At 40.2% G+C, this 24,537-nt stretch overlaps 1 protein-coding gene across 2 annotated transcripts in view; it reads right to left on the bottom strand.

Moving 5' to 3' along the window:
• The window catches only part of SIN3B (SIN3 transcription regulator family member B), a 1,843,877-nt gene that overhangs the window by 1,117,540 nt on the left and 701,800 nt on the right, over positions 1–24,537 (bottom strand). For both annotated transcript variants that reach the window (XM_044090740.1, XM_044090739.1), the window contains one exon: positions 20,389–20,507. In XM_044090740.1, coding sequence (XP_043946675.1) covers positions 20,389–20,507 — 119 coding nt within the window. The remainder of the gene's footprint in view (positions 1–20,388; positions 20,508–24,537) is intronic.

Below are 24,537 nucleotides of genomic sequence, written 5' to 3'. Positions count from 1 at the left end.
CAATTACAGTGTACTGTATTAAATATTCACCTTTCAGTTTATGTCTCCCAAATCTCATATGCTTAGTTTGTGTTGCATTTATCAACATATTATTCTCCTGTGCCCAAATGGTCAATTTAAGTCAAATTATTTTGCAGACATGACTTATCTGTAGCACTTGTAATCAGTTTACCCAATTTTAGGTCACCAGCATATTGACTGCTGAACACCTAAGATTAAAAAGTAAGTTCTGAAAGATACAATCTAAACAAGTAAGGGCCTAGGACAGAACCCTGTGGGACAACTTGACTGTAATCAAGGATTTCACCTGTCCAGTTGGTGTGCGTCACTTGCCATATCCTATTTGTAAGCCATGCAGCTATCCACCTCATCAACAGTACATAAATACCCGGTTGTACTAATTTATCGATCAGTGTTTTGTGTATGACCCTGTCAAATGCTGAAGTTAAATATATATAAATCACAGCACAATTTTTCATTTATAGCTGTTACTATACTGTAATAGAACATCATGTTACAGGTGGTAATGGATCTATTTTCAACATATGCATGCTGATATATGGTTTCAAGTTCCAACCTATCCAGTTCTGACAATAACTTATCCAATATTACCTTCTTCATTATTTCTCCACAGCATGAAAGTAGACTTAAGGGTCTATATCACTCTGGGTTTGTCCTACTCCCCTTTCCCTTAAAGACAGGTTTAATAAGTGCATGTCTCCAATCTTGAGGAATCTCCCCATATTTATATGACATAATGAATAATAGATATAATGGTAGTGTACGTTCTTGCTGAAGTGTTCTCAGGTCATTGTTACTTATTCCGTCTCCTCCCTGCACTTTGTTTGGATCCAGTCTGCATGTGATTCCAGTATCTGGGGTTACCTGGATGTCACTAGGACAACTTACCACCCCCTTTTGTAGAGCCAAACTGTTTTCCATAAGATTTTGTAAATACAACTAATCTGTTGTGTCTGAGAATACATTTTAGAATCTGCACACAGTTTATAAATTTGTGTGTCTTTACTCCTTCCACATCTTATGTATCTATAAAAAGGTTTCCTATTATGCTCAATATCTTTATATAAATGTTCTTCAAATTTTTCTTGATCTTGTCTAACACTATGCTTAATCTGTTTGTCCAGCTTGTTTATTTCAGTTTTCAAAGTTGTAGTTCGACCTCTCTTCCATTTCTTATATTTTTTTTCTCTCTCACCTTAATCAGGTATCTTGTTCTTATGGAAACATACCCCCCCTGATGTTGCGTGCCTAGATCCTGATGTTAAACATTTCTTTTTAACTTTTTGCATTCAAACAATTTATCTTTCAAAACTTTCCACATTCCATCTGCAGTTATTCCACTGAACACCTCACTCTAGTTAGTTTTACATAGTAACTGTTTTTGTAATTGACCTTCTGTGCATAGACTTAGATTTCAGTTTGGCAGAATTATCTAGCAACAAATTAACCTTAATTACCCCATGATCACTACACATCAATGGTGGTAAAACTTGACTTGAAGTTACATTAATTTCTTTGGGAACACAAACAATATCTACTATATTCCATCTCCTGGTAGTTTTTTTTTTTACAATCTGAAGCACTGGTTGTTCCTGATCACTTACTAATCTACACCATACATTTTCAAAGCAAAAGCCCCAAAACGCAGCATTATACACTGGTAAGAAACGTTGCTCCTTTTTATGAAAATACTTTTATAAATATGCTGCATCTCCTTAACTGGGTGTCACTACAGACTCTCCCTGTAGCTGATGTTGCCCTTGAGCTCAATAACATCTTCCTAGGTGTTCTAAACACACCAGCCCCACCTCAGAATAAAAACAGTCAAAGCCAACCCTGTTATCCTTAGCAACTAAACAACTCATGCACAATGTCAGCTCCTGGTTTACTAGCCAACAGACAACTATGAAATCTAACAAAACAATTTATCACCAAAGATAAGAAAACCTGTTACTCAACCAATCAAAACATATACACTAATAATCCCTAATAATCCAAAACTGTTCTGGGCATCAGATCAAACTGTTAAATTTATGACAATCTACACCTCCAACACCAAACACAGAAATAAAATGAAACCAACCAATTCAATACCCACTTTATATAGCCAGTACAGTCATTAACCAACCAAGCGACAAATCAAGCTCTTGATATCCCTACTTAAATAACCTTCCTCAGCATTTCTCCTTCCAAACAGCTCCCACATAACTAAATAACTCAAAAAATTAAAGCCTGCTACAATTGCCTCTGATATTCTACTTGGTGAACATCTTAAAACAGCAGCTGAGGCTGTTACATATCCAGTTTCATTTCTGACAAATTAATCCATATCTGAAAATAAAGCCCCCTCGCTATGAAAAAAAAAACATTCTCAAAGTAGTTTATCTTTTAAACGAGTCTGTTGTTATCGTGAAGAAGAAAGTCTATTTTTGTTAACCTGTAGTCTATTTCTGTTACAGAATCTTCCAAAGCAGCAATCTGGGCAGTTTGTTGTTTAAGGACTTCATTTAATAAGGTTATTTGTTTGGGAGGAATCTTCTTTTAAGTTGTCCACTTTTAAGTTTAATTTGTCTATTTTACCCACCAAGTCTTGAACTGTAGTAAGGATTGCCTGTATTTCTTTCTTCACTGTATTTCTTTCTTCACTGGAGTTTCTTGCTGAGAAAATTTGGAGCTGCTCATCTTCCTTGGTGAATGTGGTTTCAATGTCCCTTCTATTCGAAAGTTTGACAGGAAAATATGAAAAGTTTAGCTTATAAATTACACCAACTTGTAGCTTACAACTTCCAGAATCTGATTTCAGCAGTTTCAGGTCTTTGTTGGTGAAATTAAATAAAAAATCTTGTCAGGAAAAATTGAAGACTGCAGACCTCAAGAATGTACAGCTGTGTACACTTACCATAAAGGTAGATGTTAGAGTGTATTCACTATTGCAGTCATTACATTTGGGTAATCTGCTTGCAGGTTGCCCTCAGTTGGTATGATTAACAAAGTCTTCAGTCCTGTGTCGGTTGCTGTCCCTTCTTCCATGATGTCAGGTCATGAGGGGTATAAAACATGCAGCCGACGCAATTACATCAGTTTTTCTTGCCCCATATGTCAGGTGCCCTCCTAATGGGGAGCAATTAAACATAAAAACACAAAGGTATACCTCCAACAAAAAAGCAAATACACCAAAAAGGCTTTTAAGCATAGTAAAGGAAGGTAGAGGTACAGCCAAAAGAAGTTAGGGGGCAGGAGGGAGGGTAACCAGGACTGCAACAGTGAATACACTCTAATATCTACATTTATGGTAAGTGTACACAACTGTACTATGTTCTTCGTGTTTCACTGTTGCAGTCATTACATTTGGGTAGATTCCCAAAGCTATGGTTGGGAGGAGGAATTTAGATAGCATTAGGACCAGCTATAAGGCCCTGCAAGACTGCAGTGGCAAAGCCAGCTCTGGATTTAGAGAAAATTGGCAAATGATAATGCTTGGTGAAAGTATGTACAGAACTCCAGGTAGCAGCTTCTAGGATGTCCCTGGTAGGCAGGTCTCTGAGAAAGGCTGTAGAAGTAGATGCAGCCCTGGTGGAGTGAGGTCTGATCCCCTGGGAGATAGATTTTCCATGGTGCTTATAGCAGAAATGAATGCAATGGCTTATTCACTTAGAAATGATTTGTTTTGAAATAACCTTCCCCTCTGTCCCTGCAGCAAATGCTACCAGCAGTTATTCAGATTTTCTTTGAGGTTTAGTCCTATCCAAGTAGAATTTAAGTTGTCTGTGCACATCCAAGGAATGCAGAATCCGTTCCCCTTTGTTCTGTGGATTGGGAAAGAAGGTTGGCAAATTAATGGACTGATTAAGAGTCACACTGGATACCACCTTTGACATGAAGGATGGATTGGTTCTGAGTGACACCCTGTCCGCATGAAAGATGATGAAAGGCTCCACTGCCATAAGGGCCTGTAATTCAGATACCTTTCTAGCTGAAGTGATTGCTAAAAGGAAAGCTGTTTTCCAAGAAAGAAATTTTAAGCCTGCAGTAGCAGCTGGCTCGAAAGGAGGTAGAGTGAATTTCTCCAATACAAAGTTAAGGTCCCAGGCTGGGGTCTGAGCTCTCCTGGGTGGTCTCAAATTTTTGGCCCCTGTGAGGTACTGCTTGAGCAGTGGATGAGAGAAGAGGGGAGGTTCTGTGTTATAATGAGCTGAAATGGCTGAGGCGTGGATTTTAATGGAAGAACAAGACAGGCCCTCGTGAAGCATATCAGTTAAGTATTGTAAAATCTGAGGTAAATTGGGTGCTGCTGTGCTCATCCCCTTGAGATTGGTTCCAGGCACAGAATCTTTTCCATTTTTCAGCATAAGATTTTCTAGTACTAGGCCTCCTTGCCTCTAAGATGACATCCATCACAGGTTTGCTGAGGGATGGTAAGGGAGAGTTTAAGTAATTAGCCAGGCTGCAAGGTTCAGTGTTGTTAGCTGAGGGTGCAGAATCTGGTTCTCCTGCTGAGACAGCAGGGAAGGAGTCCGAGGCAGGTGCCATGGAGATAACCGTGACACAATGCGCAGGAGGGGGTACCAGTGTTGAAGCGGCCAGTCCGGAGCAATCAAAGTCATACTTGGTTTGTCCTGTTTGACTTTTAGTAGCACTTTGGAGAGCAGAGGCAGCGGGGGGAAGGCATAGCCGGATAGGTTTTTCCAGCTGAAGGACAGAGCATCCACTTTCCAGACTTGTTTGTGGGGAGTCCTTGTGCAAATTCTGTCCAATTGGTAGTTCTGGGGGGAGGCAAACAGGTCTATATCTGGGTCCCCCCATTCGCTTGTCAACATGTTGAAAATCCTTGGTTCCAGTTTCCACTCGCGTGTGTCCATGAGGTTTCTGCTTAGTCCATCTGCCAGTGTATTTAATTTTCCTGGCAGGAATTGAGCTTGTAGGTGCACTTGGTAGCTCAAGGCTATGTTCCACAATGCCATGGCTAGTCTGCAGGGGGGATAAGAATGTGTACCCCCCCGCTCGTTTACGTACCACATAACTGTGGTGTTGTCCATCTTTACCATTAGTTGTCCTGGAAGAATGTAGTCCTTGAAGGCCGTCAGAGCATTCGGTACAGCTAACATTTCTTTTTAATTGATATGCAGGTGCATTTGACTTGGGCTCCATTTGCCCTGAATGCACTTCCCTGCCAGGTGATCCCCCCATGCATAGTCTGATGCATCTGCTGTTAGGGTTTGGGTGGCAGGGGGTGGTGTGAAAGGTAGTCCCTTATTTTGGTGGTAGGCCTCTGCCCACCAAAGGAACTCAAGGCGTATGCAAGGTATGATAGGAATCATTGTTTCTAGGCTGTGAGAATGTTGACTCCATAGGCGTTTTAGATACCACTGTAGTTTCCTCATATGCAGTCTTGCATATGGAAGTAGAAGAATGCAGGAGGCCATGAACCCCAAGGCTTGCAGTATTTGTCTTGCAGATAGCAGGGTTTTTGTGGCCACTTGTTTGAAAGTAGGTTGTCAAATGAATTTGCTTTTCTGGCGTGAGACAAGCCATCTGGGAAGATGTATTCAAGCTTGCTCCCAGGAATGTAATTTGCTGACAGGGTACTAGTTCTGATTTCTTTTTATTTATGGTGTACCCCAGACAAGTTAGAACCCTTTTTACAAACGCCAGATGATTCAAAAGTATGTCCTGGCTTTCTGCCTGAATTAGACAATCGTCCAAGTATGGGTATATTTGAATACTTTTTTGCCTGCAAAATGCAATGACTGGAGCTAGGCACTTTGTGAATACCCTGGGCACAGTAGATAAGCCAAAGGGCAGTTCAGAGAACTGATAGTGCATGTAGCCAGACTTGAAGCATAGGTATCTTCTGCAAGATTCCCTGATTGGGATGTGCAGGTATACTTCTTTTAAATCTAGTGTTGTCAACCAGGCGTCTTTGCCTAGCATAGGAAGTAATTGGTGAAGAGTCAGCATCTTGAATTTTGGAATCTCCAAAAAGGTGTTTAGAGTAGACAGGTCCAGGGTTGGATGCCATGGTATATCTTTTCTGGGTACCAGGAAAAGTCTGGAGTAGAAAACTTGTCTCTTCCTCTTCTAGTACCAGTTGAATAGCCCCCATGCTTAAGAGAGAAAGTACTTGTTTTTGAGCCTCTGCCCACTGATTTGGGGGTAGATCCGGCCACTCACTTGGCGTTGGAATGTGTGAAGGTGAGATCTGTATCCCTGGGACACTATATTTAAAACCAAATTGTCCTGGGTAATGAGTTCCCAGTTCTTTCCATGAAGAGCAATCTTTCCCCCCAAAGGGGCAGTCAGAAGATAAGTGCATGGAAATTTTAAAAGGAAGTCATTGAGACAGTTTACCATAGGGGGTGTCTCGTTATTCCCAGACTTGGAAGTGGAGGCCCCCACTGCTTAGTTCTGAGAGTCCCATGGGACTGAAACCTGGGGTTTTTGCTACGTTTGGGTTTGGCTTCAGAAGACCTGGAAAGGACCAATTCTTAGAAGGCCAGTGCCTACTAAATCTAAGAGGCTGAACTTGTAAAAAATCTTTAACAATTTGCATAGATTTAGCTTTATCTTCCATCTTTTTAAGCACTTCTTCAGCCTTGTTGCCAAACAGACGGCCCTGATTTAAAGGAGCATCAAACAATTTAGCTTTAACATGATCAGGCAAATATTATATTGCTCCTTAAGCCAAGCATGCCTTCTAAGCACAGATCCAGTAACAGCAGCCCTGCAAGAGGCCTCTGAAGAATCAAAACCACATTGCAAAGTGTGTTTTCCAACTTGTTCAGCAGAATGCATTAAATCCTGTAAGTCTTTATTTTCCACACAGTCAGAAATCAACATAATTTTCTGTTTAAGCAGTCCAATAACATGCTGCTGATATTTTAACATATGAAATTGCCAGTTTAAAGCTCTAATTGCCAAAGTTGCTAAAGTACAAACCTTTTTCCCCATCAATCCAGCACCCTGGAGTCTATATCAGAAGGGGTAGGATTTTTAGCAGTAGAAGCCTTAATGGCCTTGGACCCCTGTGAAATAGTCTCTGGATCTGCAATAGGATTTTTGAAAAGGAACTTGTGGGACTCTGGGACCCTGTAGTACCTGACAGGTTTACTGGGAGCAGGAGGCAAAAAAACAGGGGCCAAACTTGGATTCTGAAAAAGCATCATCAACAATGTCTAGAACAGGAGGAATAGTCAAAGGCTTATGCTGAAGTAGGAGAAGGAAATCCCTAAGCCTCTTTTTTGAATCAGAAAATTCCTGCCTTTCCCAGTGAAAATGCTCACTTAGAGTATGTAAAGTTTCCCCAAAAGAAAAATCCTCAGAAGGGGAAACAGAGGGAATAGAGTCCTCTGCATCAGAATCCTCATAAGTGGGAAAGGAGAAATCCAGGTAATCAGAAGAGTAAGAAAAAACAGAATCCTGATCAGAAGAGTCATAACCAAGCTCAGCCCTAGGCATCTTGGGGGGGGGGGGGTTGGCTATCCCTGATTAGAGTTATTAGATCTTCAGCCATTTTTATCATTTGTTTTTTAGGCTTAGAGACCTGAGCATGTGGCCTGGGTGTCGTTTTTTTAGACATGGATCGAGATTTAAGCCTTAGTAATGAAGGAGGCGATTTAATATTCAAGTCCGTAGGCCTGAATACACCCTCAGAAGCTGGTGCCTGCACAGCGGCTCCGAACCCATCCAAGGTGGAGACATCCGCGGGTTCCATAGCTAAAGTATCTCGCAGCATACCGGAGTCTGAATGGGTCTCAGAGGCCTGCGAATCAGAAGTAGCGGGTACCAGGGGCTGCGAAAGTGCCTCACTGAGTACCGGCGAACTGGCGACTGGCTTAGGAGAAGCGTCATCGGCAGTTTTGGACCTCGGTGGCCTGTCTCTATCTTTATCGTTGTTTTCGGAATCCCGGTAGTCGGATGGCTAACCGACGAGATTTCTGGATAATTAAATCAAGAACCGAAAACTTTACAAGCAAAAATATATCGGCGACTGATAGTGCGCCGATTAAATAAAGCACAAAACAGACAGCAAGGTACGTCGTGGTTAGGGCCTAGGCAAGGAATACAGTACGAATGAAAATCTTTATGAGATATTTGCTTTCCACAAGTAATGCAATTATTAACTTTTACGGACATCGGAAAGGAGCAAAAAAAAGTTTCCCCAATGAGGTACATAACTTTTAGTTGAAGACTTCGGTTCTAAAACTCGAAAACGAAACGAAATTTGCAGCAGTCGGTTAACCGGCACTTGCGAACTGCTTCTGCTTCGGGCACCACATGGCAAGAAAGACTGATGTAATGGCATCAGCTGCATGTTTTATACCCCTGACGACCTGACGTCACGGAAGAAGGGACAGCAACCAATGCAGGACCCAAGACTTTGTTAATCAGGCCGACTGAGGGCAACCTTCAAGCAGATTACTCAAATGTAATGACTGCAACAGTGAAACACGAAGAACATCTCTGCTGCTTTAGTTTGTGGCTTCTATGAGAGATATAGTAAGTCTGGATATAGTATATCCATGCAGAAAGTTGGTTTTATTTTCAAATTTGGAGTTTTTATAGTGTCCATGACAGTTCTAAAAAAATGCATTTGTTATAATGAATAAAGGAAAGCACTTTTCAACTTTATTTATAATAGCAGATAGCAGTCTCCATCAAATGATAATATTTAACATTATATCATTGAAAAAGGATGACATTTTAACCAAAAGTAGGGGACTTTAAGACAGCAGTGAATGCCTGTTAAGTCAATGAAGTGACAGCAGCTTAAAGGAAAATGTGGCAGATCTGATGCAATTTTTTGGAGACGAACAATGCATTCTGGGATACTTAGAGGCAGAGTAAACAGTCTGAATTATTTCAAAATAACCAGCCCCCATGTGATCAGAGTCAGAAATTGCATATAAAAATATCTAAAAAGCTCTAAATAGTCCCAGAGTGCTGTTAAAATGGAGGAAACACCAAACCATGATGAAATAAATATGTTTTTTGAGTCTGAGGGTGCGGTTGTCCTTTAATGTCAATGGGTTGAAAAACCCCAAGAAAAGGAGTAGTGTCAACAAATATTTAATGCTACATAAAGCAGATTTTGCATTCATTCAAAAATCCCACTTAACAGATCTAAACAAATTAACCATCAAGGATTATAAGATTTTAGTAAATTCAAACTACAACCACAAAAGAAGAGGTGTCTTAAATTTTCACAGAAAACCAATGAGAATTCCAGAAATAGTGGACTCATACTCAAGCAATGATGGTATGCTTGCTTTAGTCATACTAAAACTAGATAAAAAGATGTACACTTTTGCAAACACCTACTGGGTACTGTGCATTGGGACTAAAATTGCAAATAAATACATAAATATTTAGACATCGTAACACTGAAGTCTAATGGTGAATTACTATTAGCAGGTGATTTTAATTTTATCTTGTCCTCCACTGATACCACAAGCACTAAGCCCTTCAAGATGTCCCCTGTTGCCAAGCACTGGAAAGTACAGTTGTGTACACTTAACATAAATGTAGATGTTCGAGTGTATTCACTGTTGCAGTCATCACACTTGGGTTATCCTGCCAGGGGTAGCCCTCATTCGGCCCAAATACCAGAGGCTTAGTATTTCTGCGTCGGCTTCTGTTGCTTCAGGAGTAACGTCAGGTCAGAGGTATAAAAACAGGCAGACGAAGGCATTACATCAGTTTTTCTAGCCTCAAATGTCAGGAGCCCCCAAATAGAAAGCTAAGTTATGGTGGAAAAACACCAGTAAAAAGTAAATACCAATAGCCCTGTAAGGAGTGAGGAAGAGAGAGAGAGAGAGAGAGAGAGCTCTCTGCCCCTAGTGCAAAGCTGACTAGTAACTGGTCAGATTTCATAAAGGGCCTAGTCCTATCAAGGTAGAATCTGAGCTGTCTGTGCATATCTAACGAGTGCAGGATCCTTTCCCCCTTATTTTGAGGATTAAGGAAAAATGTGGGCAAATGGATAGATTGGTTGAGAGCCACATTGGACACCACTTTAGGCACAAAAGTTGGGTAAGTCCTGAGGGAACCCTGTCAGCATGAAAAATAATGAAGGGTTCCACAGCCATAAGTGCTTGTAGCTCAGACACTCTTCTAGCTGAAGTGATAGCTAGAAGCAAGGCTGTTTTCCAAGAGAGGAATTTTAACTCTGCTGACTCTGCAGGCTCAAAGGGGGGGGGAGCGTGAGCTTTTCCAACACAAAGTTAAGGTCCCAAGCAGGGGTGGTGGCTCTTTTGGTGGCCTTAAGTTGTTCGACCCTCTTAGGAACTGCTTGATGAGAGGGTGAGAGAAGAGAAGTGGCTCAGTGTTGTAATAAGCAAGAGATGGCAGAGGCATGGATCTTAATGGAACTGAAAGATAGGCTCCTGTGGATTAGGTCTGCTAGGTAATCCAGGATGAGAGGTAAGGAGAGCTGTGCTGTATCCCCTCCTTTAGTGTGAATCCATGAGCAATACTTTTTCCACTTGTCAGCATAGGATTTCCTTGTACTGGGTCATCTGGCTTCATGTATGACATCCAGTACTTGCTTGCTTAGGCTGGCCACTGGAAGAGAATTCAAGGAATACACCAGGCTGCAAGGTTCAGGGACTGCAATTGCAGATGCAAGAACTGTCCCCCCTACTGAGTCAGGAGAGTTGGATCTGGGGGAGGTGCCATGGGGCACTGGTGACAGACTGCGTAGTAGTGGGTACCAGTGTTGGTGTGGCCAGTCTGGGGCAATCAGGATTGCCCTTGGTCTTTCCGCCCTTATCAGAGGGGGAAATGCATAGATTGTGAGGTTTTTCCCACTGGAAGGATAGGGCATCCACTTTCCAGGCCTTGCTGTGAGGTACCATGGTGCAGAATTTGCTGAGCTGGTGGTTGTAGGGGGAGACAAATAGGTCCACCTTCGGGGTACCCCATTTCTGAGTCACAAGGCTGAAGGTGTTGTGGTTTAATTGCCACTCGTGTGGGTCTAGGAGATTTCTGCTTAAGTTGTCTGCCAGAAAGCTTTGGTTGCCTGGCAGGAATTGAGCTTGCAGGTGAATATGCATGGCTGTGTTCCACAGGGTCATGGCTAGCCTGCAGAGTGGGTTCCCCCAGCTTGTTGATGTACCACATTCACTGTTTTGTCGGTTTTGATTAGTAGGGGCCCCGGTGAGAGTATGATTCTGAAAGCTGTCAGAGCATGCTGAACAGCTAGCATCTCTTTTTGGTTTGTGTGCAGATAAATTTGATTTGGGCTCCAGTAGCCCTGAATGCACCTGCCGTCCAGATGTGCACCTCACGCATAGTCTGATGCGTCTGTGGTTAGAGTCTGGGCAGCATGGGGTTGTGTAAAGGGAAAGTCCCTTGCTAACCAAAGGAACTCTTTCCTTAGACAAAGTATTATAGATATGATAGTTTCCAGTCTGGCATATGGAATTAGTAGAATGCAGAAGGCCATGAACCCTAGAGCCTGCAGGATTTTCCTTGTGGATAGCTGGGGTTCTGGTGGCCATTTGAGCGAAGTAGCCTGTCATACAGGCTTGTTTTTCTGGAGTAAGGAATGCCATTTGGGATGCTGTGTCCAAGCTTGCTTCCAGGAATACAATTTTTTGACTGGGGACTAGTTTGGATTTCTTTTCGTTGACCATGTACCCCAGGGAGGTTAGAAGGTCCTTTACAAATGTCAGGTGCGGCAACAGCTTTTCCTGTCTGCCTGCCTGAATCAGGCAATCGACCAAGTAGGGGTAAATATGAATATTTCTCTGTCTGCAGTAGGCAATGGCTGGAGCCAGGCATTTTGTAAAAAATCTGAGAACAGTGGATAAGCCAAAGGGAAGTGCAGAGAACTGATAATGCATAGATCCTGCCCTGAAAAGTAGATATTTCCTGGAGTCCCTGACTGGAATGTGCAGACAGGCCTCCTTCAGGTCTAGGGTGGCTAACCACGCATCTTTGGACAGCACAGTGAGAAGCTGCTATAGGGTGAGCATTTTGAATTTTGGTACCACCAGAAGGGTGTCTAGAATGGATAGATCTAAGATTGGTTGCCAGGTGCCCTCTTTTGTGGGTCCCAGAAAAAGTCTGGAATAAAAACCTTGGCCTATCTGTTCTGCAGGAACAGGCTGAATTGCCCTTATGGAGAGCAGGGGCTGAACCTGGTTTTGTGCCTCTGCCCAATGGCTTGGAGGAAGATCTGGGAACTCTTTTGGGATTGGCAGCATGTGGAAATAAAATTTGTACCCCTGGGATACTATATTGAGGACCATTTTTTTGCATGGTGGGCAAGTTCTCCTCCTAGGGGCGCAAGCAATTGGGCAGAGGTGAGGAGTGGAGTTGAGAAGTCACTGTGAATTCTTTCAGTAAGGGGTGGCTTAGCACTCCCTGCTTTAGAGGTGGAGGTACCCAATTGCTTAGATCTCTGCATACCCTAAGACAGTAATCTGGGGGGGGGGTCTGTTTCCCCTGGGTCTAGTTTGAGATGGCCTTGAGGGGGCTGGAAAGGACCAATGTTTTGAGGAGCAATGCCTAGTAAATCTTGGAGGCTGTACTTGCAAAAAAATCTTTGACAGTCTGCATAGACTTAGCTTTTTCTTCCATCTTTTTTAAACCCTCTTTTGCTTTGGTGTCAAACAGGTTGTCCTTGTTCCGAGCTGCGTCCAATAATTTTGATTTGACATGGTCTGGCAAGGTCTGCTCCTTAAGCCAGGCATGCCTTCTAAGCACAGAGCCTGTGACTGCTGCCCCGCAAGATGCTTCTAGGGCGTCAAACCCACATTGCAGGGTATGCCTGCTGACTTGACTTGCAGAATGTATATGCTCCTGTAATTCTTTATTTTCTGCAGTGTCAGGAAAGGTAGATAAATTTTTGCTTAATAGGTTCCATATTGCTGGTATTTCAGCATGTGGAACTGACAATTCAATGCTCTAATGATGAGAGGTGTATACTTTTTTACCCCAAGCTGTCTAAAGCTCAGGAATCCCCGTCCGAGGGGGTGGTATTCTTAGCTGTAGTTGCTTTTATTCCTTTAGTTTCCTGGAAGATGACCTCTGGGTCAGCAGGAGGATTTTTAAAGAGAAATTTGTGAGAGTCGGGGACTCTGTAGTACCTGTCAGGTTTCCTTGGAGCAGGGGGTAAGTATCAATTGTTAGACTGGATTCCATAAAGACATCATCCACAACATCCAGAACAGGAGGGATAGCTAAGGGTCTGTGCTGTGGTAAATCTAAAAATTCCCTGAGTCTCTTTTTGGACCGAGGATAATCCTGGCATTCCCAATGGAAATGCTCTCTCAAGTATGTAGGGTTTCACCAAAAGAAAAATCCTCTGGAGGGGAGGCAGAAGGAATGGATTCCTCTGCATCTGAATCCTCATAGGCAGAAAAGGGCATGTCTTAATATTCAGAAACCTCAGAGTCGAACTCTTGGTCAGATAAAGTTGCTGAGGACAAGTCTCTTTCTTTTAGCAGGGGAAGGCTGGCTTCCCCTAAACAGCATGATTAGGTCTTCTGCCATTTTAAGCATCTGAGATTGTGCTTTGAGTCGTGGGGTTTTTAGGCGTAGCTTGTACTCTTGGCCTTAGAAACTCGGTAGTTTTAGAAAAAAACTGAAGACGTGAAAGAAGTCAGTTTGTGTCGAATATCGGTATTACGAAAAACTTCCTCAAAAGCCGGTGCCTGCACAGCGGCTCTGGACCCATCCAAGGTAGAGACAGCCACAGGTTCTGTAGTCAAAGAAGAGTCCCGCGGCATACCAGACTACGGACTCGGTAGTGGCCTGCGAATCCATCAAAGTGGGCATCAGGGGCTGCGAAAGCACCTCACTGTGTACCGGCGAACTGGCGACTAGCTTAATGGAAGCGTAGTCTGCAGTTTTGGACCTGTGTGGTCTGTCTTTATCCTTATGTTTTTTCGGAAGATCGGTAGTCGGATGGCTTACCAAAGCCATTTCGGAATACAGAGATCGAGAACGAAAGTATTTAGCTACAATAAGGGCCCCACGACTAATAGTTCGGGCGTTGAACGAAGCACAAAACCGACAGAGAGGTACATTGTGGTCTGGGCCTAAACAGGTGATGCAGTAAGAATGGAAATCTCGGTGTGGTATTTGCTTTCCACAGGCGAGACAATTGTTAACTTTTTCTGACACCGGTTAGAGCAAGAAAAAAGGATCCCCAATGGAGTACTTAGCTTTAGAAGACTTCAAGATACAGAAATGAAAACTCAGGTAGCGGCCAACCGGCACTCACGCAAACTGCTTCTGCTTCCGACTCCTCGGCAAGAAAGACTGATGTAATGGATTCGGCTGCCTGTTTTTATACCTCTGATGACCTGACGTCAATCCTGAAGTGACAGCAACTGACATAGAAATACTAAGCCTCTGGTATACGGGTCGACTGAGGGCTACCCCTGGCAGGATAACCCAAGTGTGATGACTGCAACAGTGAAACACGAAGAACATCAGCTACATAAAAGACAGAAACCTAATTGACATTAATGGTACAAAAATATCCTCCCTGAAGTATTCTCACTATTCTTACAGCTCTGGCATACAGACCAACATAGACAAAGGCTTTGTAACCAGTTCTTTACTGGGCAAAACTGATAAATGTAATGCTGACATCATGCCCTGTATGTCTGACCACAATGCTATCACCCTCAATGTAACACTTAATACTGACCACTTAAAGTTCTGCCAAAGACTCCCTGTTTATCTATGTAACAAAACAAGGATTTAAAGAACAGTTTCTAGATGAAATAAAGCTTTACCTAGACTCCAATAATAATGGAGAGGTTTCAGATATTATCCCATGGGATACTTTAAAGGTAGTCTTACATGGTAAAGTCAAAAGTTAGTATATAAACAAAAGGAAAGAAAGGGATAAAAAACTGATAAACATACAAAAAGAAATTGATGAACTAAATCTAAAACTTGCATCAAATGACAAATCTGCATTAGCTGACATATGTAAACTGAACAAGGAATATCAGGATATCATGCAGCATAAAATATCAATAAATATGGAAAAAAATCATATTACAATCCTACTCAGTTAATCCCAAGATTATGCACACGACTGTGATTAAGTCTAAATATTTAAATGAGAAAAGTCATATTAAAAGAAATAAACTAGAAATAATCAGACTATCAAAGTTACAGATCTAAAAATATATTCTGTTTTAAAAACCGTTACAAGAATATTAAGAACAACTCATCTACAAGTGATAAAAGTATAGACAGCTTTCTTGCTAATAATATTCAAAAGAAACTATCCAAACACAATATTACAGATAAACCCTTTTCCTTTAAAGAATTAAAGTAACAAATAAAAAATCTTAAGACAAAAAAGACACCAGGGCTGGATGGTCTAATTCCAGAATTTTACAAATTCTTACCTAACATCTTGAAAATCTCACAAACCAAAAAACAAAATACAAACTGATAAATGAAACAAATACAGCCAAGCAAATCAAACCGTGTAAAAACTGAAAAACTTTAATGGAAACAGTCCAAACTCCTTAAAAAGATAAGCACTTTTGTCCATATCACAAACTCAGGACTTCATAAATAATGTAATCAAATCATTAACAAAGTTAACCTCATTATTCAAATCATGCATGACATTACTATAGACCCTCCCCCTAAAAAAACAGCCTTATTTCAATATTCCATAATTCAATGTGCATCTAAACTACAATATAAATTCCATAAAAATTATTGTTATATAGACATTACATAAACTGTATACAATCATTATATAAAAACCTCAGATACATTCATCTAGCTAAAGCTTTCATTCTTAACAATAGATGAAACAATAATCGTTCAATCCGGCCCAACTACAAGCATCAAGCTTCAGTTGCCATAACAACTCTTTTTTCTCCAAGTACAAGTTCCAAGGACCTTGAAATTTTGAAAATCTACTCAATGCATTCCAAGTTCAAACTACAGCAAACATGCCTCCTTCATGGAAATATTCTATAATCTCTCCCATCTTAAAACCAAATAAAGAGCTCAACCTTTGCACATCATAAAGCCCAATCTCTTTGCTTAACATTGACTACAACATATTTATGTCTATCTTAGCAGACAGATTAATTATTTTTTCAATATTAATTCATGAAGACCAAACTGGGTTTATCAAAAACAGAAGGGTACAAGACAATGTAATTAGATTACTGTCCTTAAACAAGGAAAAAGAGCTTTCTATTTTAAGCCTTGATATAGATAAAATTTTTGATTCCCTAAGTTGGCCATATCTGTTTAAAAGATCTGCAAACACACAATTTCTCCCCAAACTGCCTATGTAAAGATTGGATCTTATATATATATATCCCATTCAAAATATTAAGAGGTACTAAACAGGGGCGTCCCCTCTCCCCATTACTCTTTGCCCTGGTTATTCAGCCTCTTGCAAATTATGTCAGAAATAATCACAGTGTTACAGGATACAAAGTGTCAGACAAATTATCCCCCAAGATACAACTGTTTGCTGATGACCTACTAATAACTTCTAATGATATTGAAAATTCAATAGATCACATACTACATAATCTAGACTTCTTTACAAACATCTCTGGTCTAAAATTCAATCACAACAAAACTCAGGCATGTCTAGTGAATAAAAATGCTACTATGAAACTTAGATCAAGACAAGCTGGGAGGGCACACATATTAAATACCTAGGTATCATTATTGAATTTAGTTATAAAAAATCACTCACATTTAATTACCAACAACTTATAAACTCAATTACTAGTCTAACAGACAGTTGGAACAGACTCTTCTTCACATCTGAAAACAGACTAACTTTAATCAAAATGATACTGTTAACTAAAACGTATTCAATGGCTAACCTCTAATAATTCCCCCATCTAGCAAAATTAAACAGAAAATTAACAACTCATTAACTTCCTTTGGTAGCCCAAATTTCTCTTCTCTGGCACACCACAAGCTGGGATGAAGGAGGTATAGGGTTTCCAAATATTGATTTTTATTTAAACTCTGCATTTATTAACACAGTGTTGCTTTGGAATAATGCTTCTTATACACCATATTGGAAATCAATACATGAAACCTTACTTCTTAATAGTAATAGGACATTGCTTGAACCATATACTCAAATACATACAAACATCTTTATATGAATTTTAAAAATATACATTCAAAGTGAAAGGTCAAAACTTGTTCTCACACCTCTTATAAACCAAATATTGCTGCTGTTTAAAAAGCTTATATTTTCTAATCAGTTAAGAATTTATTAATAATTATGTTTCTTATTGCTTACACAAATTAATGTTTGATATCTTTTGATACTCAGAAAATGTTAGAATTTAAGAAGGATGGCTGCTTATACTGGAATCAATTTCTCTCAGCTAATAAAATAAGTTCTGCAGACTATTTGATCAGCAGATATAGTTTGCAAAATTGCAATTGGCTGGACATCCACACATGTAAGTATTTTATACATACTAAGCTCGTACCCTCATTAGAGACATACAATAAGAGTAACTTAAAAATCTTGGATTTTATCTCAACAATTATTAATACCTCACCCAAGAACACTGCATACATATCTGTTATTTATAAAATTCTCAGAAATGACTTTAGCAAAACAGATGTTGCTTTTTGGAATTATTCAAGTGAAGCTAATAGACAAGTATTCTCAGAAAAAGATTAAAAAAAACTTTGTTTACAGTCGGTGAAGAAATCCTCATCTTCCGTGTTCTGGCATGTATACACATGGAAATTTTTCCACAGATGTTTTTTTCACTCTGCATAGACTAGCGATAATGTACAAGAAAGATGAAATTAAATGCTGGAGATGTGGACACCCAGATGCTGACTAGATAGATATGGTTGTTAATTGCAAAATAATTTCCCCATTTTGGTTAGACTTTAAATATCTTTGTAAAGCTCTAGGGAATGACAAGTGTACAATTTCTAACTCCCTTATCCTTTTCAATGTTCCTGAAGTCATTCCTAAACACCACACATTTTTACTATGGTGTATCCTCTCTATAGCAATAAAAATTGTTACTAAAAACTGGAAACCCCAATCTACTCCTGTCTTTAATGTCGAGTTTATTCAGCTTGTGAAATACATTTGCAAGAATGAGATTGCTACTATAAAAGCAAGGAACAACAACATAACCCATCATTTCATTGCTTGGACAAAATTGTCTAATCTGTTAGAGAAATAAGTCTTCTCCTATAATGCTTTTTTAGTTGTTATGGACATTGTATGTAGTTTGTTTTTTCTTGTTACTATACTGTTAAGTTACTGTGTTATAAAATGAATAAAAACATTTTGGAAAAAAGAATAAAAAAAACATCATTATTCCACTGCACAAGGGTGGAATTAATACAGATCTTTCAAGCTACAAGCCAACTTCCATTTCATCTTCACTATCAAAAATATTAGACAAATGTTTTCAACTATCTAATAGATAACCAGCTTCTGTCTTCAACCCAACATGGTTTCCTTCCTCATCACAGCACAACTACTGCTTTTCTAAATTTTAATACTGCTAACATCTGCTGAAATGTCAGAAACCTAGTCTCTGCCATCTTCCTAGATTTATCAAAAGCTTTTGATACGGTCTCCCACCAGAAACTCTTACACAAACTCTCGTCCTTATGGCTCACCAACTCTTTACTGCAATGGCTCCACAGCTATCTTTCAAATAGAGCACAAGCACTGAAATGGAAAAAAATGATTTCTCCACCTTCTTGCCAGTAACTACTGGTATACCACAAGGATCTATAAAAGGCTTTTCAACCTATTCATCAATGACCTTGCTACAAAAAATGCTACCCAGTTCAATATACGGATGACTCAACCCTAACCAGCTCTGCCACCAAATATTCCTCTAAAGTCCAAGACCCTACACAACAATTCTTATTGAATGAAACAACTAAATACTTCACTACTACTATTACAGCCTAAAAATGTAAATTACTACTTACCTGAAAACACATCTCAGCCAAAACAACACTATTCACTATCACTTCTACTACCAGCACTGTAACAGAACAAGTAAACCACACAAAATTATTGGGTGTCACCATAGATGACCAGTTGAAATCTGACCAACATGCATCACACATGGTTAAAAAAATATCAAACACTAGGTATGTGATACAGAGTAAAAACCTAAGACACTGACACTGCCAAAGACGTATCACCTCTATTTTCTCTATGCTAACACAATCTAAACTAACCAAGTCTTACAACTGTCCAGACTTGAGCAATATTACAATAAATATCCAAATTTGAAGTAAACTATAGTAGAACACACATCTGCCTAGTCATCTGAGAATTAAACTGGTCAGAACTACTGCATCACCTAGTGGTCTTTCTCAGCTAACCACAATACACAGACTTTGTTATAAGCCAGTAAATTGTCCAGCACTTAACTTAATACAACATTAATCTCCCAATACGGTTTTACACGCTAGAAAAACATCACTAAATCAGTATAACCAAACCAAATAATACTGCAGATGGCTCTCTATATTCAAATAGTGAAGATAAACTATGAACTACATCCCACTATCAGTGAAATCCATTCAGAATGCAAACTAATTTAAAACACAACTAAAACTTTACTTATCATATCAATGGATCTGTTCATACATATCTTCAGGATAAATGCAATTGTCAGTTTGTCATATTGTCAAATAGTTTCTCTTCACTCAGAATCCTATGCTCCACAACAAGTCTTCAGCAAAATTATTTATTTTTATATTTATTTAACATTTGTTGACCGGGAATACCTTTACTAACAAACACCCAGCCTCACACAGTTTAGAGACACTGCTCACACCCCATCTTTGTATTTCTACTACAGCCTTATAATGGCAATATATATAGCCTTATAATGGCAATATATATAACTATCCATTTATGTGCTTTATACCCCACCTCTTCACGACATCATTAACATCTTCGGCCATAACTAGTTCCTTCCCTTCCATTTCTTTGAATTTCAGAGCACTAACCATGTGATTCATTATTTGAAAGTCCACTAATATACCTCTTCAAATGCTCAATGTTCAGCATCTACTAATGCACAAATATATTTTATACTGTAATAGTTGCCTCTACTTTCATATGAATGTAATCTAGTTAGAACTTTTTGTAAAACTGTTACAATTTATCACTGAACATCTGTAATATGTTGGCACTTTTCTCCTTGGGGTGTTGCTCAAATGGGGGTTTTGACTAAATCTAGTTAGATAAATCTGGTAAACAAAAACAAATTAAATAAACAGAAATAAAATGCAATACATTTCAAACAAGCAACTATTTATTTTCTGCTTTAATTAGGTCTATGTGTTATACATACATTTTAAACAAATTAAAGAAATCTTTTAACTTACCCAAGAAAAGGAGTCACTAACTGAAGCAGTTCTGAACCGGACAAAACTTCTTGGTTAAACAAAGCTATGCAGCGAAGGAAATTCTCATATACTTCCTGACTCTTCAGAACTCTGCGCACCTTACAAATGAAAGATAATTGTGGTTACTGTGAAGTTTAGTTGCAGTACAGGACAGACTCATTCACTTTACAAGGTACTCAGACCTCACATATAAACTTAGCTGCAAATGTCACACAAACTTCAGAAGTAGCAAATTATGTCACAGACAGTACACAGATTTCTTCTGCCACAAGAAAGGGAAGGTCACTGCTTTTGGCAGAAGTACACCTGTAAAATATATGCTTTGCTAGCCCATAAATCAAGAAACAAATGAGCAATCAAAGCCCTCCATTTTCTACAATGAAGTAGACACACCACAGGAGCATTTTCTGGATTTGATCTAAATTAAAAGTAAACTCACATTTTTACAAAAGGGTAATATAAACATGGATGAAATTTGGCTCAGGTGTATAATAAAACAGACCCTAAAAGGATATACTCAGGATTCTAAAAGCTTATGCATTTTTTTAATTTGATATGGTCCAGCTGGTTCTTTAAAATGCAATATATTTTTTTCCTTGTGCAAGTCAACTAGTGTAAGAGAAAGGGGTGCAACTCACATTGCGTAACAGTCTTAAAAAAGTAATGAAACAAAGGGAAAAAAGGTGGTTGTCTCCATGGCACGGTGGAATGGAGGAATGACTGCACTCCAGCCATCTGAGTTGGATGGGTGTCCCCAGGACTTTAAGAGCCTGTGGAGAACAGGATTACAGAAGCTTGGCACACTCACCTCTCCTAGGAGTGTTGGGAGGGATTACCATGTTGTCAGAGTCAGTCAGGGTGGGTTGAGACCAGGGAACAAGCACTTGTACCATGCAGGGAGGGACAGGGCTGCTTGGACAAAACATCCCATGCGGAAGTGACAAGATGTCCTCCGCAAACAGTCCAAGGAGGATCCCTCCCTCATGCCTTTTGATGTGCACACAGTTAGAGTTGGTAACAAAAGAAAAATCCTTTAACCACCCTCAAAGGCTGTCTGAATGATGGCCCCTCTCAATAAACCCTCATCCCAGTGATGGGAGATGAATGGGCTGATTGACTAAGGAAGGGACAGATGATCAATAGTCAGTGGAAGCAAGAAGAAAGAGGAAATACCTGCTATGGAGCAAGAATCATGGTGATAACATACAAATAAAAGAATATGCAGTACACTGCTCCTCAATTACCAACTGGATGCTATGAGACTGCATTCACCATTCACAGCTAGATAATGTTCAAATGATCACTGTATAATAATGCAGCAAATCTAAAGTAGTTCAGTGGCAAAATGCAATTACGTAAATAAATCTGTCAAAAAGAAACTGTCCAGACGTGATTTAACTTGAAGCTATGTTTAAGTATGTAGTTAAAAATTGAACACTGTCTTCCTTCCAAAAGATAAAGATATTTTCCAGGACCCTAAATTTAAAGTTGGTTGTTTATTTTTCTCTCCAGGGAAGAGCATAATCTTCACGTGTGTGTGCTCACAGCATACTGGGCTACAACACTGCTTACCTCCAAGTGCCAAGTTATCTTGAGAAGAGTTGGGACTATGAATATTAAGAGATAATATTACTGCCTGGGTAATAAACCCCAGCAAGGTATAAAACAGCTAGGCACAGTCACACCGATACAGCATACTGCTCCAGCATCCATACCACCATAAAGAGCTCTTATGTTCTTAACAAATTTTAATAAAAGTTAATCCTTAATTTAGTGAAAGCAAGAAGAATGTTAACTTCTATGATAGAGATTTGCTTTATCTGAGCTAAATGACAGTCAGCAATACTGGCCTAATGTAACAGGAGGATAAGCTCCTGAAGCAAATAGTTGTTCAAGTAAGTACCCCAGTGTCAGAAGACCACCTGGTGAAAATGGATTGGAGTGGCTGATAGAACCTCTCTTTACTCCTCTCTGGAATGGAGGGGAGAAATTTGAGCATGTGTTTTGTTGCCTGGGAACATTGAGAAGGTCTATCACCACCCAGTGGAAACTAGGAGGATTGCGACATTTAATCAATGCAGTTAGGTGGGGGAAAAGTACAGTCGTGTAAGTAAACTTATCATGACAGTAGATGTTTGAATGACCACTGCTATAATACCCTAAGGTATATGGGTTATATCCTACCAAGGATATAACAGCTGGCCAGCTTCCAAAGCTTCAGAGCACCTTCCATGCACCCAAACCATTAGACAGTAAACAAAGGTAATCCAGAAAGCTTGAGTCAGGTCTGGAATCTCACCTGTGACCCAGAGGATGACAGGACTAACAAGAAATGGGAGTACAAAGGATTAGTCTAGATAAAATCACTTTAGCTAGCAGATCTAGGAAACTCCGTCTCTGATGCCCTCCCCTGTGCAAGGAATAAAAAAAGCATTGCTGAAGTTTCAAGTAGTTTATTCAGTTAAGTAGATGGACAAGTGTTCAACTAAAACACTCATCAACCTTCCTGCTTAATTGAAAAAACTACTCGACACTAGAGCAAGGTGTCTTTATTCCTTCCATAGGGAGGTCATCAGAGAGACAGTCTCAGAGATCTGCTCGCAAATCATTAGAAGCTGTATAAAAGTCAGGTTTGGGTGCCAAGCCTTTCAGTGTTTTTATGCCAACTGAGACAGGGAGGCCAAGCCCCAAGAAGACATAGATAGGCGTAAAAGAAAAAGTACAATTGTGTACACTTACCATAAATGTAGATGTTTGAGTGTATTTACTGTTGCAGTCATCACATTTGGATTATCCCTGCCAGGGTAGCCCACAGTCAGTCCGAATACCAGAGGCTTAGTATTACTGTGCTGGTTGCCATCGCTCCAGGACTGACGTCAGGTCATCAGTGGTATAAAATAAGGCAGCCTACGCCATTACATCAGATTTTCTTACCCTGTCAGGAGCCCCCAAAAGGGAGCTAATTAATGGTGGAAGAACACCACCAGTAGAAAGTAAATACCAAAAATTCTTTGTAATAAGAGAGAGAGAGAGAAATTGAGAGAGAGAGAGACAAGAGGGATGGAGGGAGGGAAAAGTATAGTTTTGTACCTACCATAAATGTAGATGTCCGATAGATATGCAACTGCAGTCCTGACATATGGGTTGTCCTGCCTCAGGCAGCACCTCGGTCGGCCGGATTCCAAAGTCTGGGTCCGGCGTCGGCTGTTGTTGCCTCTTCCCCGACGTCAGAGCGGCTGGGGTATAAAAGCATCAGCCAACGCCATCCTCTTCAGTGTTTCTTGCCCCAGATGCCAGGTGCCCTCCAAGGAAGGCTAAATTTAGAGAATGCATAAAATTCCAGACATGCACTATAGTAATAAACAGATGCACCATAAAAGCTATCCCCAGCTAAGTTGGAAAAGGGGTAGTGGACCCAAAAAGGTAAATTACAGAGGGGTAGGAGGGAGGGTAAACCTGACTGCAGTTGCATATTTATCGGACATCTACATTTATGGTAGGTACAAAACTGTACTATGTCCTTCAAGAATGCAACTGCAGTCCTGACATATGGGTTGAATACCATAGCCAAGCTGGGGGTGGTAGGATCTAAGAAAAAGATGGTGTAGCTAAAATGCCCTGCAGGACTGCCGAAGCAAAGCCTGCTCTGGATCTGGAGTATAAAGGCAGGTTGCAGTGTTTGGAAAATGTATGCACGGAGCTCCATGTAGCAGCTTCTAGAATGTCCTTTGTAGCCACCCCTCTTGGAAAGGCTGTGGAGGTGGCTATAGCTCTGGTGGAGTGTGGCCTGATATTGGCTGGCACACCTTTTCCATGGAAAGAGTAACAGAATCTAATGCAGTGCCCAATCCATTTTGAAATTGTTTGTTTGGAAATTGCCTTTCCCTGCACTCCAGCAGCGTAGGCTACAAATAGTTGGTCAGACTTTCTGTTGGCCTTTGTTCTGTCCAAGCAGTAGCGTAATTGTCTGTGTATGTCCAAAGTGTGCAGCAGCTTTTCTCCTTTATTTTGAGGATTGGGAAATAAAGTAGGCAGGTGAATTGCTTGACTTAGAGACACCCTGGATATCACTTTTGGCATGACTGAAGGATTGGTTCTTAAAGAAACTCTGTCCTGATGAAAAATGAG

Source organism: Protopterus annectens, chromosome 13.part0, assembly GCF_019279795.1.
Source record: "Protopterus annectens isolate FY-2018-M chromosome 13.part0, PAN1.0, whole genome shotgun sequence".
Taxonomy (NCBI): Eukaryota; Metazoa; Chordata; order Ceratodontiformes; family Protopteridae; genus Protopterus; species Protopterus annectens.
This window is presented reverse-complemented; position numbering and strand designations above follow the sequence as displayed.